Source organism: Hippopotamus amphibius, chromosome 17 (assembly GCF_030028045.1).
Source record: "Hippopotamus amphibius kiboko isolate mHipAmp2 chromosome 17, mHipAmp2.hap2, whole genome shotgun sequence".
Lineage (NCBI taxonomy): Eukaryota > Metazoa > Chordata > Mammalia > Artiodactyla > Hippopotamidae > Hippopotamus > Hippopotamus amphibius.
The window spans coordinates 8,458,503-8,473,072 of record NC_080202.1 but is presented as its reverse complement, the minus strand read 5'-3'; the positions used below and the strand labels follow the sequence as shown (position 1 = coordinate 8,473,072).

General features: G+C 54.9%; 1 protein-coding gene and 1 non-coding gene across 17 annotated transcripts in view; both read left to right on the top strand.

The window, feature by feature from the left end:
- CHD3 (chromodomain helicase DNA binding protein 3) overlaps nucleotides 1-14,570 on the top strand; it is a 25,240-nt gene extending 10,670 nt beyond the window's left edge. For 5 of the 16 annotated variants that reach the window (XM_057716555.1, XM_057716556.1, XM_057716557.1 and 2 more), the window contains exons 12-40: nucleotides 439-570; nucleotides 951-1,050; nucleotides 1,454-1,645; nucleotides 1,819-2,019; nucleotides 2,393-2,530; nucleotides 2,814-2,935; nucleotides 3,089-3,262; nucleotides 3,396-3,537; nucleotides 3,765-3,896; nucleotides 4,535-4,652; nucleotides 4,862-4,986; nucleotides 5,164-5,395; nucleotides 5,697-5,863; nucleotides 6,336-6,513; nucleotides 6,951-7,016; nucleotides 7,487-7,572; nucleotides 7,724-7,857; nucleotides 8,414-8,558; nucleotides 8,740-8,902; nucleotides 9,018-9,139; nucleotides 9,249-9,384; nucleotides 9,503-9,604; nucleotides 9,785-9,916; nucleotides 10,309-10,417; nucleotides 10,613-10,745; nucleotides 10,961-11,202; nucleotides 12,261-12,424; nucleotides 12,670-12,796; nucleotides 13,295-14,570. In XM_057716555.1, the coding sequence (XP_057572538.1) occupies nucleotides 439-570; nucleotides 951-1,050; nucleotides 1,454-1,645; nucleotides 1,819-2,019; nucleotides 2,393-2,530; nucleotides 2,814-2,935; nucleotides 3,089-3,262; nucleotides 3,396-3,537; nucleotides 3,765-3,896; nucleotides 4,535-4,652; nucleotides 4,862-4,986; nucleotides 5,164-5,395; nucleotides 5,697-5,863; nucleotides 6,336-6,513; nucleotides 6,951-7,016; nucleotides 7,487-7,572; nucleotides 7,724-7,857; nucleotides 8,414-8,558; nucleotides 8,740-8,902; nucleotides 9,018-9,139; nucleotides 9,249-9,384; nucleotides 9,503-9,604; nucleotides 9,785-9,916; nucleotides 10,309-10,417; nucleotides 10,613-10,745; nucleotides 10,961-11,202; nucleotides 12,261-12,424; nucleotides 12,670-12,796; nucleotides 13,295-13,535 (4,255 nt within the window). In that variant the 3' untranslated portion in view covers nucleotides 13,536-14,570. Of the gene's footprint in view, nucleotides 1-438; nucleotides 571-950; nucleotides 1,051-1,453; nucleotides 1,646-1,818; nucleotides 2,020-2,392; nucleotides 2,531-2,813; nucleotides 2,936-3,088; nucleotides 3,263-3,395; nucleotides 3,538-3,764; nucleotides 3,897-4,534; nucleotides 4,653-4,861; nucleotides 4,987-5,163; nucleotides 5,396-5,696; nucleotides 5,864-6,335; nucleotides 6,514-6,950; nucleotides 7,017-7,486; nucleotides 7,573-7,723; nucleotides 7,858-8,413; nucleotides 8,559-8,739; nucleotides 8,903-9,017; nucleotides 9,140-9,248; nucleotides 9,385-9,502; nucleotides 9,605-9,784; nucleotides 9,917-10,308; nucleotides 10,418-10,612; nucleotides 10,746-10,960; nucleotides 11,203-11,323; nucleotides 12,425-12,669; nucleotides 12,797-13,294 lie in introns of those variants that run through there. The other 11 variants (XM_057716569.1, XM_057716561.1, XM_057716562.1 and 8 more) reach the window with 10 other exon arrangements.
- On the top strand, nucleotides 7,985-8,124 carry LOC130841122 (small Cajal body-specific RNA 21). The gene has a single exon (XR_009050162.1). It is a non-coding gene; the product is annotated as a small Cajal body-specific RNA 21 (non-coding RNA).

Sequence of the window (14,570 nt, the reverse complement as noted above, 5' to 3'; positions counted from 1 at the left end):
AGACCAGTGTTCTAGAACTTTTCTTCATAGTACTTATTACTACCTTATGTTATACTGTCTTTTTATTTTTCTATTTCATTGCTGCCTTCCCCAGTAGAATGTGCCCTATTCCATGGAAATAGGTCACTTGTCTGCTTTGTTCTGCGGAATCACCCATGCCTGGCATGTAGTAGGTGCTTAGTAAATACCGACTGGATGAGCAGATGATGTTGAAGCCAGGGATGTTTTGTGATAGTTGATTTTTAGGAAGCCATCCTGAAAAAGTTAGGGTAGTACTTTAGCCATTCCAAACTCCTGTTCAGAGGCCCACTGTTGAGGATTAGGTGACAAATTCTGCATGTTTGCTGATAATTGTGTGTGTGTTATGACTTTTTTCTGCTTGTAACACATATTATATTTCTCTCTTCCTGCTCCTTCTCTTGGCTTTCCTCCCCACAGTGTGGATAAAAAGGGGAATTACCACTATCTAGTGAAATGGAGGGACTTGCCATACGACCAGTCCACGTGGGAGGAAGATGAAATGAACATCCCTGAATATGAGGACCATAAGCAAAGCTACTGGAGACACCGGTGAGGGAGCCAGGTCGGGTTAGAGGGAGTCTGAGGGTGGGGCGTGAAAGCTCAACCGCCAGCATTAAATGAGATGCAGTAGGGACAGACCCAGTCTAGAATTTAGGGCACTGGGAGCCTGGGCTGGGTTGTTTGTGGTGGGGTCGGTAAAGAGCCAGCATGAGGAGCAAGAGGAGGATCTAGCCTGAGTAATGGGGAGGAGGATCTGAGGAGCGGGGAGGGTTGGCTCTAGAGCTGAAATCCAAGGGGTGCTGTTAAGGAACCTGGGAGAAAGGAGGTGTGAGAAAATCTAGGTTATGGAACGTGGAAGGTAGGTCTGGAGTGAGTTCAGACGTGGGGTCCCAGGAACCAGGTCTCACCCAGACCCATTCTTTTCCCAGAGAACTAATTATGGGGGAGGACCCTGCCCAGCCCCGCAAGTATAAGAAGAAGAAGAAGGAGCTGCAGGGTGATGGGCCTCCCAGCTCTCCTACTAATGACGTAAGTCCTCTCCCTTGGCCTGTCTCCCGTTTCTGGAGCCATGGTGATTGGAGACGTCCTGGGGGCTTCTGACAGAACTTCTCAGAGCTTCAACAGCTATGAACAGGAGCTCTTCCTTCAGTATGCAGCTTTGCCCCAAGAGTGCTAGGAATTTTGGCACAGGAGTGAGAGCCGCTAGAGACAGCAGCACACAGGCTCTTCTACCAGTTTCCTTCCCCACAGTGCTTCTGGTATTGTTTTAAGGAATGAGGGGGTGGCAGACTAGAACTTCGATAAGCTCAGGCCATAGGGGAGGGACTTGTAATCCCCCTTGATCTCAGTGCCAGGGAGGGGGGAGGAGGAGACCGAGACCAGAGGGGCAGCTGATGGTTCCCCTGAGCTTTCTGATTTCTTGACTGCACAGCCTACAGTGAAATATGAGACTCAGCCACGGTTTATCACAGCCACTGGAGGTACACTGCACATGTATCAGCTGGAAGGGCTGAATTGGCTACGCTTCTCGTGGGCCCAGGGCACTGACACCATTCTGGCTGATGAGATGGGACTGGGCAAGACCATACAAACCATCGTCTTCCTCTACTCCCTGTATAAGGAGGTGCTGGATTCTCGGGCCCCGAGGGGGACGGTCATGCTGAGGCCTAGCCTGGACTGGGGACGGTGGGGGTGGAGGGTGAGGGCAGAGGATTGGGGGGAGGGGCCTGCCAGGCCGTGGACTGGGGTGTACAACCGTGAGGCTAGACTAACGGTCCTCCGACTCTCGACTCCCAGGGCCACACGAAGGGTCCCTTCCTGGTGAGTGCCCCGCTCTCTACCATCATTAACTGGGAGCGGGAGTTCCAGATGTGGGCACCCAAGTTCTATGTGGTGACATACACGGGTGACAAGGACAGCCGAGCCATCATTCGTGAGAATGAGTTTTCCTTTGAAGACAACGCTATCAAAGGTGGCAAGAAAGCTTTTAAGATGAAGGTAAGGCCCTCTACCGCATATCTGCTCACGCCCTCAGATCTGTCATTACACGGCCCCAGCCAGGACTTCAGTTCCTTTTTTCCCTATTCAACTTTTTCCCTCCTTTCCTCCACCTTCCCTCACGCCTCTGCACGCCAGTCCTGGAGATGTAGCAGGTACTCCCAGGGGCGTACATGGATCTGTTCATCCCGGACAGGTGGTGGAAGTTTGGGGGCCACATTCAGAAGTCCCTGCATGGAGTCAGAGCTGGAGGACAGGACAGTGGGCTCCTTTTGGGAGTCTCAGGCTGGGGTGTGTGGGTGGAGAATGGGGGTGGAGGCCTAGCTGCTGAGGTATGGGGTGGCAGCCAAACGGGCCGTGGTTGTGTTGGCAGAGGGAGGCGCAGGTGAAGTTCCATGTTCTCCTGACATCGTACGAGCTGATCACCATTGATCAGGCAGCGCTTGGCTCCATCCGCTGGGCCTGTCTCGTGGTGGATGAGGCCCATCGGCTCAAGAACAACCAGTCCAAGGTGAGTGAGACACCCAGGCCTCAAGAACTTGAGGCTGAGGACTCCTCCTTGTCCTAGCTCTAAAAAACAAAGTTTCAGGGACTTTCTGCAGTCAGCGGGCAGGAAGCCTAGGAGTAAGTCTGGGGAGAAGTCCAGGTTGCAAGAGGGAGAGAGGACTAGGGATTTGAGGGCCTCTGATCCTGAAGGAGGTAGGAGCTAGAGGCAGGGTAAAGGTTGGTACTGTGGGCCAGCCACTTGCCACTGATGGGCCCTTTCTTCTGCCTTTCCTTGCCCCATTTTCTAGTTTTTCAGGGTCCTCAATGGCTACAAGATAGATCATAAGTTGCTGCTGACAGGGACTCCATTGCAGAATAATCTGGAGGAGCTCTTCCATCTGCTGAACTTCCTCACCCCAGAGAGGTTTAAGTAAGTGGCTCCTAAGGTGGTCTGCAGAGAGGAGAGGTGGAGGGACTGAGAAGATGAGTAGGCGGAGGATTTATCTGAAGAGAAGAACACAGCCTGAGGTCAGGGACAGAGAACCTGACATCTATTCATTTCCTTTTCTTCTCTGGCTACTAGCAATCTGGAGGGCTTCTTAGAGGAGTTTGCTGACATATCCAAAGAAGACCAGATTAAGAAACTTCATGACTTGCTGGGGCCACATATGCTGCGGAGGCTTAAGGCTGATGTCTTTAAGAACATGCCGGCCAAGACAGAGCTCATCGTTCGCGTGGAGCTGAGCCCCATGCAGAAGTGAGATGCAGGGCGGGTTACCTGGACCAGGGTTGAGGATTTGGTGGCAGCTTTCCAGCAGTTGGTGACCAAATGCAACATTGTAATTGCTTCCCTTATTGTGTCTCTTCTATGTCCCTGCCCTGGGCTTTAGGAAATACTACAAGTATATCCTGACCCGAAATTTTGAGGCCTTGAATTCACGAGGCGGTGGGAACCAAGTGTCGCTGCTTAACATCATGATGGATCTTAAGAAGTGCTGCAACCATCCATACCTCTTTCCTGTGGCTGCTATGGTACATACGGGAGCTGGGGACTGTGCAGTTCCTGGCTCTCAGGAAACAGGGGCAGTTGAGCACAGGGCTGGAGCTGGGCTGGGAGGCCAGAGACTGGATTTCTGAGAGGAGTAGGAATTGAAAGGGTGGGGAGCCTGGATTTGGGCTTCCAGCTTTCTAGGCATAGTCAGAATATGGGGGCGTGTTCCCTGACCTTCTCCTCCTCCTTTTTCCTGCCTTCTTTTCAGGAGTCCCCCAAACTTCCCAGTGGGGCTTACGAGGGTGGGGCACTTATTAAGGCGTCTGGGAAGCTTATGCTGCTGCAGAAGATGCTGCGGAAGCTGAAGGAGCAAGGACACAGAGTGCTCATCTTCTCGCAGGTGACCCATCCCTGTGGCTCTTTCTCACCATCTGATAATCCCTTTCCTCGTTCCTGTGGTTGCCACGGGATGAGAGGTTAGGCGATCACACCCTTAAGAGTTTCTGGTACAGCTAAGTTCACCATGGCTTCTGATCCCTGTTCTTAATTAAGGCTGTTGGAAGTTGTAGTCCAGTTTCTTTAAAGTCAAAGGGGTTAGAAGGGGAAAGGGTGAGCCATCTGCTTCCTAAAGGAGTTCTTTGGGACTGATACTGTTTCTTAACCTTATTGGGGAAGGGACAAGAGCAGAGACCTTCCTTTTGGAAATCTGATGAAAACTGTGAGTCTGCTTCCCAGACAACTGCACACACAGACACTTTCGTACAGATTTGCAGGGGGCTCAGAAGTTTCCCTGAAACCTTGTCATGGGTGTCGGAGGAGAACCTCTGCCTTAGGAGAAATGGTCTTAAATCAAGAGAGGATGATGAGAATGTCCCAGGAGGAGCTGGAGGTGGAGGAAGCAGCTCTGGGGAACATATGACAGGGCAAAGGTACAAGTGTAAGGAGTGGCATTGAGGGAGAGTAAAGCGGTAGTCAGAACAGATGGGGCACATCCCACTGCCTCGTCGTTCCAGATTCCTGCCTTTTCTCTTTCTCTAGATGACCAAAATGTTAGACTTGCTAGAGGACTTCTTAGACTACGAAGGCTACAAGTATGAGCGCATCGATGGCGGCATCACTGGTGCCCTGAGGCAGGAGGCCATTGATCGCTTCAATGGTGAGGGGGGCCTTGGTTCCTGCTAGGTGTGGGAGGCCCGAGAAGCCTGTGCCTAGGTCCCTGGGGTGGAAGGGTGCTGGCCTGGGAGGATATTAGCCACCTGGGCTTTTGAGTTGACATCGTTGTTTGCGGTCAGGGAACATCTAGGAGCGGGTGGACAGACCTGCTCGGTACAAGAAAGGCTTTATCTCCTAATTCTTGCCTCCTAGCTCCTGGGGCCCAACAGTTCTGCTTCCTCCTGTCCACCCGGGCTGGGGGCCTGGGCATCAATCTGGCCACTGCTGACACTGTCATCATCTTTGACTCAGACTGGAACCCCCATAATGATATCCAGGTGAGAACACGCCTCCTGGAGCCCCTTTGAGCAAGGAGATGTGGGTGGCTGTTCCGGGGTCAGAAATAAACCTCTTGGGGGGTAGAAGACCCTTCCTTGTCAGTCTCTTCCAGAGCGTTGTAGGGGGTGTCTCCCCTGCCACTCCACTGGCCCATCCGCACTTTCTGGCCCCTGCAGGCCTTCAGCCGGGCACATCGGATCGGCCAGGCCAACAAAGTGATGATATACCGGTTTGTGACTCGCGCGTCAGTGGAAGAGCGGATCACGCAGGTGGCCAAGAGAAAGATGATGCTGACACATCTGGTGGTGCGGCCCGGGCTGGGCTCCAAGGCGGGCTCCATGTCCAAGCAGGAGCTGGATGACATCCTCAAATTTGGCACCGAGGAGCTGTTCAAGGATGAAAATGAAGGTGAGAGGCTCTCTGGCAGCTCCCTGAAAGCAGGTCTCTGCTGTCTGTGAGCACTTCTCTCCTGAAACCTGCTGAAGAAAACCTCTTCTCTGCATCCTTGGAGAAAGGTTGGCTTCTTTTCTTACCTGTAAGGTTGTAAATAACAACAGATCTCTAGGTAGACGCCCAGGGAAAGGGCCTTACCCTCCAGGGCTCCTGTGAAAAGGAAGCAGAGGGGAAGGCTTTCCTCTCACCTTCCTGAAGTTTTGCCTGAGGTTCTGGTTGGCACTCAGAGTCCCCTTTCCTCCCCTGACTCCACCAGGGGAGAACAAGGAGGAGGATAGCAGTGTGATTCACTATGACAACGAGGCCATCGCTCGGCTCTTGGACCGGAACCAGGATGCAACTGAGGACACGGACGTGCAGAACATGAATGAATATCTCAGCTCCTTCAAGGTGGCCCAGTACGTGGTGCGGGAAGAAGACAAGGTGAGCACGTTGGGGCCAGACACTGTCCACCCTGGGCCATCTCTGCAGGGTGCTGTCTGATGCCCTTGACTGCACCTTGAAGTAGGAGGATCCCCCTTCACTCTTGGTTTTCACCTGGTCTCTTACCCCAGTGCCCAGCAAAGAGCAGTAGTGGACCTCAGACACCTTCTTGGTCTAAAGAGTGAGACTGGACTTTGGAGAAAACTGAGGCACAGAAAGTAGTAATAAACTGGGAAGGGTGCCTTCTTAGGTTGGGGGGACACAGAGGGCACTAGAGGAGAGGGTTAGAAAAGAGGGAAATGAGGAGGAGAAGCACGTCGCAGACTAGAGGTAAGGAAAACGTGCCTATCCAGAGGCCTTACGCAGAGTGACAAGGTTTAGGGCTGGGCCGAGGTGGGAGAGTAGGGGTTTTGTGGTGGTGGAAGGACTGGGGGAGGGGGAGGCCTTCAGCCTTCATCCTGCTGCCCTTCAGATTGAGGAAATCGAGCGCGAGATCATCAAGCAGGAGGAGAACGTGGACCCCGACTACTGGGAGAAGCTGCTGAGACACCACTACGAGCAGCAGCAGGAGGACCTGGCCCGGAACCTCGGCAAAGGCAAGCGGGTCCGCAAGCAGGTCAACTACAATGACGCTGCTCAGGAGGACCAAGGTGAGGGCCGCCCCGATGGAGGAGCCGACGAGGGCAAGTGCTGAGCGGGGCCGGGGGGCTGGGGGCATTTAGAGGGAGAGAGAGGCCCAGAAGTCAGGGCCTTCCTTGCTAAGTAGAAAGAGATTAGGAAGGGTCACCAGGAGCTACCTGGAGGCCAGGTGGATTTGCAGGTGAGCTAAGCTGTCTAGCAGGTGCAGAGGGCTCAGATGGACACCAGGGGTCCTTGTTTAGAGTGGGTTACGCAGGAGGTGGGTGCGGGAGTGGACGTGGTATGTGGTCCAGAGTCAGACCGCAGGCAGACATCCAGCATCCCCGGGTAGGGCCGAGGCCAGACTGAAGGTGCAGAAGTCTCTGAGGGGTGGGATGCAGGCAGAAAGGGCCCCAGCCTGGGCTTGTCCAGGGAGCCATCACTGACCGCTGAGCCCTTCTCCCCGCAGATAACCAGTCTGAATACTCAGTGGGGTCAGAGGAGGAGGATGAAGACTTTGATGAGCGTCCTGAAGGTAGCATCTCTTTTCCTGTTTTTCTCCCACACCTCTTCCCATTGCACTTACTATTGTCTATTAAGCCCACTGTTCTTATACAAAATGCTCATTTGTAGAAAAAGTAAAGATTGCAGGTAAGCAAAAAGGAAACCCACCTGGACTCTCGCCACTGTTAACGTTTGGAGGATGTACCATGCAGACTTGGATACCTAGTTGAGAGATGAAGAAAGGTTGCATTAGTTTACACTCCCACCAGTAATCTTGCTTGTATCAAATAGTTGCTACTGATTTTTTTTTAGTATGACTTGACTCTTTTGGAGCTATTGGGTTTGTAGCTCTGAATATGCTGGGAAAAAAATTAGAAGTGCCTCAGACATGACACAGGCCTTCCCTGTGTTCCGTATCTTGTGGGAATGGAGTGCTAGGGAAGACCAAGGGGTGGAGGAGGTGGCGGGTCTACCCACCAGGGTCACCATCTCCCCACTCAGGGCGACGACAGTCAAAGAGGCAGCTCCGGAATGAAAAGGATAAGCCGCTGCCCCCACTGCTGGCCCGAGTTGGGGGCAACATTGAGGTGAGAGGGCATGAGGGAAACTGAGGCTGAGTCACCGAGGCCCCTGAGGAGGGAATGAGGGAAACTGAGGCTGAGTCACCGAGCATAGATAGACCAGGAGATGCGACCCTGGACGTTCAATCACCCGCTCTCTCCTTGCCCCCGTCCTCAGGTGTTGGGATTCAACACCCGTCAGCGGAAGGCCTTCCTCAATGCTGTGATGCGCTGGGGCATGCCACCGCAGGATGCCTTCACCACCCAGTGGCTTGTGCGGGACCTCAGGGGCAAGACTGAAAAGGAGTTCAAGTGAGTGTGGGTGATGCAGGGCTCGGACGGAAGGGTCAGAGCTTTGGGTGTTACTTTTTCCTCTCGGCCTCCACGTGATGTGACCTTACTCAGCTGACCACCGTGCTCCCTGCCAGACAACATCTCCTGGCTCCGTTTCCTGGGGGGTGGGCTCAGCTTGCCCCACCTCCCCTCAGACGAGCCTAGAGCAGAGAGGCCGGGCTTCCTCCCCCGTGGGAGAGGCAGTTAAGACAGGAGCCTCGCCTGGGCTGTCCTCGCCTCACATTTATTTGGCCACGATAACCTGGCAGGGGAGCTGGTGGAAAGGATGAAGAGCCGACTGATGGGGCCTAGGAATGAAGTACCAAGGCCAGGGGGACCTTACAAGGAAGTGCAAGGGGAGGGGCAGATGAGGGAGCTAGGATTGGGAGGGCTGGTGATGGTGAGACTGAGAGGCCCAGGGGAGGACCCCTGGAGGCACCCAGGAGTTTCGGGTTCAGTAATCCCTGTGCCCCCTTCGCTGTCCTGTCCCCCGCTAAGGCTCTCCTAACCCACCTCCCACCCCCGTGCTCCTTAGGGCCTATGTGTCTTTGTTCATGCGCCATCTCTGTGAGCCTGGGGCAGACGGCTCTGAAACCTTTGCTGACGGGGTCCCTCGGGAGGGGCTGAGTCGCCAGCAAGTGTTGACCCGCATTGGAGTCATGTCTCTCGTCAAGAAGAAGGTATCCGTCTTCCCCTCACCCAAAGAGTCAAGCCAGCCGCCTAGGCCCTGTGCTTCCTCTGCCTCGCGTCCCTGAGTTCCGGACTCAGGCTGGTGCGAGATAAGGCAGAAGGGCTGGAGCTTGCTACGTGTTCAGTCCCTGGAGCTGATCCCTGTCCCTACGACTCCCCTGCACCCTTCAGGTACAGGAGTTTGAGCACATCAATGGGCGCTGGTCCATGCCGGAGCTGATGCCCGACCCCAGTGCTGACTCCAAGCGCTCCTCTAGGGCCTCCTCTCCTACCAAAACGTCTCCTACCACTCCTGAGGCTTCTGCTACAAACAGTCCTTGCACCTCAAAACCTGGTAATCAGCGCGGGATGGCAGGAGAGACAGACCGGGGCCAGTGTCCATTAGACGCAGAGCGGTTAGAGTTTGGGTGGGGACTTTCTGCCTCCTTCACTCTGCATTACCCCTGCAGCTACTCCAGCTCCCAGTGAGAAAGGAGATGGCATAAGGACACCTCTGGAAAAGGATGACGCAGAAAACCAGGAGGAGAAGCCAGAGAAGAATAGCAGAGTTGGGGAGAAGATGGAGACAGAGGTGTGTGGCTACTTGGCTTCTTTTGAGGGGAGGGAGTGGCAGGGTCATGAAAGAGGGTGCCTGGGAGCCTCCACTTCATCATGACTCCGTTGTCGTCCTCCTCTTTTAGGTTGATACGCCCAGCCCAGCCCCATCACTTGGGGAGCGGCTGGAGCCAAGGAAGATTCCTCCAGAGGATGAGGTGCCAGGGGTACCTGGAGAGCTGGAGCCTGAACCTGGGTACCGGGGGGACAGAGAGAAGTCAGGTGGGTGCCTGGCCTTAGGGGTGATTGGGGGGGCTTAGGATTTGGGGGTTCCCTCTTCTGGGGTCAGGGGATGAGGGTGACATCTTCCCTTCCTGTCCCCTACCCCCCCTCCCCACAGCCACAGAGTCGACGCCAGGAGAGAGGGGGGAGGAGAAGCCGATGGATGGACAGGAACACAGGGAGAGGCCGGAGGGGGAGACAGGGGATTTGGGCAAGAGAGGTAATGGGTGGAAGGACTGGACACCTGGGTCCCCAAGGGAATTGGGAGGTGGAGTCTGGGGAACCAAATGCCTGGGTCCTGGGTGGGTAGCTGTTCCAGGGTCCAGTACAGTACAGAGTAGTCTTGGGACCTGGGAGAAGACTGTCTCCTGAGGTGTGAGCTCTGCCCCATCTGCCGTAGCAGAAGATGTAAAAGGGGACCGGGAGCTTCGACCTGGGCCTCCTCGAGACGAGCCGCGGTCCAATGGGCGACGTGAGGAGAAGGCAGAGAAGCCGCGGTTCATGTTCAATATTGCAGATGGTGGCTTCACAGGTGTGTGTGGGGGGTGTCTCACCACCCCCTGCTCCTCACTGGGGTTTGCGTATCCTCCTGGGGTTTCTTTTGGCCTGAGGCCTCCTTCCGCCTTTAATTCCAAGTAACTGCCAGTGAAAGGGTGCATGCTGTCTCTGATCCTTGCCCTCGGTCCTCCTTAAGTATGCTTCTAACTCCAGAGCTGCTTCTAATCCCACCTGTACTTATAATTGTAACTTGAACCTTGTTTGTAACTAGTTTTATTCCTAACCGCTCACCTAACCTTGCACTGATCCTCTGGAAGAGCCCTTAGTCCTGTCGCACTGATCAGTTCCCTCCTCTATACCTGTCTTTTGGGCTGGATGTGGTTCTCAAGTTTCTGATGCCTCACCTATCTTCTGTCCTCTTTTCAGAACTTCATACCCTGTGGCAGAATGAGGAACGGGCAGCTATTTCCTCAGGGAAACTCAATGAGATCTGGCACCGAAGACATGACTATTGGCTTTTGGCTGGGATTGTCCTGTATCCTTTGATATGAGTGCAAGGAAAAAAATGTCCTCTCAACCTGGAGAAGGGGGAACTACAGAGAAGACAGGTCCACATCTAGGGCAGGGGGCCTAGTGCCACACTTTGGGGCAGTCAGGCCAACAGGAAAGTGTGTTCCCAGCCCAGTCCAGCCCCGTTAAGTTCCTTGATGGTCCTCCTCCTCACCGGCAGCCATGGCTATGCACGGTGGCAGGACATCCAGAACGATGCTCAGTTTGCCATTATCAATGAGCCATTTAAAACTGAAGCCAATAAGGGGAACTTTCTGGAGATGAAAAACAAGTTCCTGGCCCGGAGATTCAAGGTGAGGACGAGGGAGGAAAGGAACACCGATAAAGAGGGGCTTGGGTCGGAAGTGGGGCCAGATCTGGCTGGAATGTAGACAAGGTTAATGCCTTGAGGGTTGAGGCGACTGTAGTCTGGGTTGGGGTCGAGGTCGCTTATTGGTGTGGAGCGGGGGGTGCTCTGGGCCAGCAGTGGGGGCAGCCCTGTGCACCGACCCCCTCTCCGTGCCCTCAGCTCCTGGAGCAGGCGCTGGTGATTGAGGAGCAGCTGCGGCGGGCGGCCTACCTGAACCTATCACAGGAGCCGGCGCACCCCGCCATGGCCCTCCACGCCCGCTTCGCCGAGGCCGAGTGCCTGGCCGAGAGCCACCAGCACCTCTCCAAGGAGTCGTTGGCGGGGAACAAGCCGGCCAACGCCGTCCTGCACAAGGGTAAGGGCCGCGGCGGCCCCGCGCGGGGGAGGGCCCACAGCGCTGCGTAAGTCTTCACCCCGCACCCCTCCAGATCCTCCCACCCCTCTGACCCCTTTACCCTCTGAACCACCCCCCTCTGACCTCTGACCCCATCCCGACCTACCCGGTACCCCCTTGGTTTTTAGCCTCTAGGATTTGTGCAGCCGATTTTCATCCACGCCTAATAGCATTCACATCAGTGCCTGAGAGAGGGACCTGCCCCCCCGCCCCCATCTCCATGAGACTGTGCCACGTCCCCTCCACAGGGCGGAACGTCTTCGCTGACCCCCACGCCTGCCATACTGCTCATAGCACCCTCTCTGGGGCCTTGGCCTGTGTATAGTCCACAAAAGTCCTTAACCGCCAATCCCACAAATCACATTCCTCACATCTCATTCACCCCACGAGGCAGAAACCACCACCATCCCACCCTCTGACCCTTCCCCATGAAACTTCCCTTTGACCTTCAACCCTTTCTCCCAAACCCTCTTACCTTGATAATAATAGATTAAGTTCTAAAGCCCTCTAACCATCTAATCCTGTCTGATGTAGTGACTGATTCCTGGCCCCTTTGACTCCTGTTCTAATTCCTTGAATCTGTAATGCTGACCCTCTAGCCTCCCTCCCCACTTACATATTAAAACCTTGATTCCCTAAGTCTTTGACACCACTTACTGCCTCCCACGCCTCCTGACTATTTCCTCCCCATCATCCCCAACCCCAAAACCTCACTCTTCCAGTATGGGATGTTCTGACAACTCCCCGCCCCCGTGTCTTCCAATGTCCTCCCCTATCTCCCTTTTCTCCATATTCCCTTTTCCTTTCTTCTCTCCATCTGTCCTCTGTGGTGATCTGGTCTCTCTGCCTCTTCACCTGACACTTTTTCTTTTTCCCCGAGTTGCTCTCTTTTTCTGTTTACTTCTGTCATTTCCTTGCTTTCTGATTCTTCGACATCCGTGTCCTCCTCTCTCTCTCTCTCTCTCTCTCTCTCTGTCCATCTGACTCCTCATCTCTTCTTCTGCCTCCATCTCTCCCTTTCCCTGTCTTTCTCTTGCCCTTCTTTCTCCGTGGCCCGGGCCCCAGTTCTGAACCAGCTGGAGGAGTTGCTGAGCGACATGAAGGCAGACGTGACCCGCCTGCCAGCCACGCTGTCCCGAATACCCCCCATCGCAGCCCGCCTTCAGATGTCCGAGCGCAGCATCCTCAGCCGGCTGGCCAGCAAGGGCACGGAGCCTCACCCCACACCGGTAACCCTCTTTCCCCCTGGCTCATTTTCCCTGTCGGTACTCCTCCTGCACACATGTAAACGCTTCCTTCAGAATCCTGTACAATGTGGAAAATGACTTGCTCGAACGCACTCATCAGCCTTGAGTCTCCCTGCCTGTATATGACATCCCTCAGTAGTTCTGGAGTGTGGCCCGTGTTGTCTCCCCTACAGCGTCTTTCCTTTCAGACTGTGGACCCTCTAACCTGCGCTCACTTTCTCTTCCAGGCCTTCCCCCCGGGTCCATACGCTACACCTCCGGGGTACGGGGCAGCCTTCAGCGCCGCACCCGTAGGGGCCCTGGCCGCCGCAGGCGCCAACTACAGCCAGATGCCTGCAGGGTCCTTCATCACAGGTCAGCTGGTGACTTCCTGCCTCCTACATCTTGCAGTCTTCCTTTTCAGGCTTCATCCCTGCTCAGCTATCCTCTTATTTGTCCAGCCCCTCCCGTTTCCTTGAAAGTATCCTGTGTCTCATGGAATGGAGTGGTTCTGGACTTTGTTTTTCCCATCCCTTTCTTCTCTTCTTTTCTCATCGTCAGAAACCTCATCTAGGGTTTTAGTGGTTCTGTGGCTTGGTACCTCTTACCTGAGCCTCCTCCATCTGTTTACTTAAGAGGAAGAGGATGTGAAATTGGAAGGGGTTACCGTGAAAGTTGGAACGTGTGTTCCCTCAAGCGTACAGTGGGGAATCTCAGGGAGAGGGGTCCACCCTGCCCTTCGCATTCCTGCCCTAGAAAACTGGATGTGGCATGAGGTGACCTAGAAGTCAGAACATACTGTCATTTAAGGGAAGCAGCTGATGATGGGGAGTGAGTTAGGGACTGACCCTTCCTTACCCCCTTCCCAAACAGCCGCCACCAACGGCCCTCCAGTGCTGGTGAAGAAGGAGAAGGAAATGGTGGGGGCACTGGTGTCAGACGGGCTGGATCGGAAGGAGCCCCGAGCCGGGGAGGTGATCTGTATAGACGACTGACCGGATCCCAGGCCTGCCCTTCACCCAGGCCCCGTCCCCGAGGCCGGCCCCCAGCTCAGGCTCTGGGGCCTGCTGCCAGTCCTCCGCCTTCCCCACCCCTGGGGCCCCCACTGGGCTAGGAGCCCCTCTGCCCCTCTCTACAGCTCTCTTCAAGAAGGGTCCGTTGTCTTTCTCCACCCTGTGCACCTTTCCCACCGCTCTTTGAAGACTGCTGGTGAGAAGAGGTCTGGGTGGGAGGTGGTTAGCAGGGTCTTCCAAGTACCTTTATCCCCCACTGCCAAACATACACAGCTTCCCAATAAACGGTTGTGGGGGGGGGGAAGAGGTGGAGCCTCCCCAGTTTTTATTCCTGCAATATAAGCTCCACCTCCTGCAGAAGTGGGGGGGTTAGCCTTGCCTGGCCTTTAGGAACTTGGGTGGGGAAAAGAGCTTTGAAGAGAGGAGGGTGACTTCAGAGAGGGGTGATAATGAGCCCTGGGAGGGTGGAAGGGAAGAGGGGCGGCTGCATGTTTCCTTCCCCTACCTCCCCCCAAATGGAGGGCGGAGCAGTTACAGGGGAGGGAGTCCATTGCTGTTCAGCCTCAGAATAAAGGCGCCGTTCACTGGCTGTTACCTCCTGCGTACCGGCATCTTGTGTTGGGAATCTTCCCCCCTCCCTAGGGACCAAGGACCACCCCTATGAAGAGAGTAATATTTGGGCGATACTCCCTTAAGCCAAAGAGGAGCTCCCCAATCTGTCCTAGGGACCCAGGGAACCTAGAAAGGGTGGTGGAGAACACAATGGGCCAGATGTGGAGAGAGCCCCCTGTTTTTGGGGCTCAGGTTCTTGGAGGACTTCTGCCCTCCCTCCTGAAGACCTGGATATGGACTAAACTTGAGTGGGTCAGGCAGGGCGCCTAGTCGGGGGACTGCCTTGCCTTTGGGACCAGAGCAAAATAGTGGAGGGCAGGCTGGGGAGACATGGGCACATCCTCCTCCCCAGGAGGGGCTGGGGAGAGTGGCAGTTTGCATGGCGAACCCCCCACTTCCTCTTTGCTCCCCTTCACTTTCTTGCTGCCCCTTTCCCGGTCTCTTCACACCCACTCCTGGTCTGTCCCAGTCCCCTCTTCTGTATCAGGTTTATTGGTTGTACATATAAATTATACTTTCCTTTC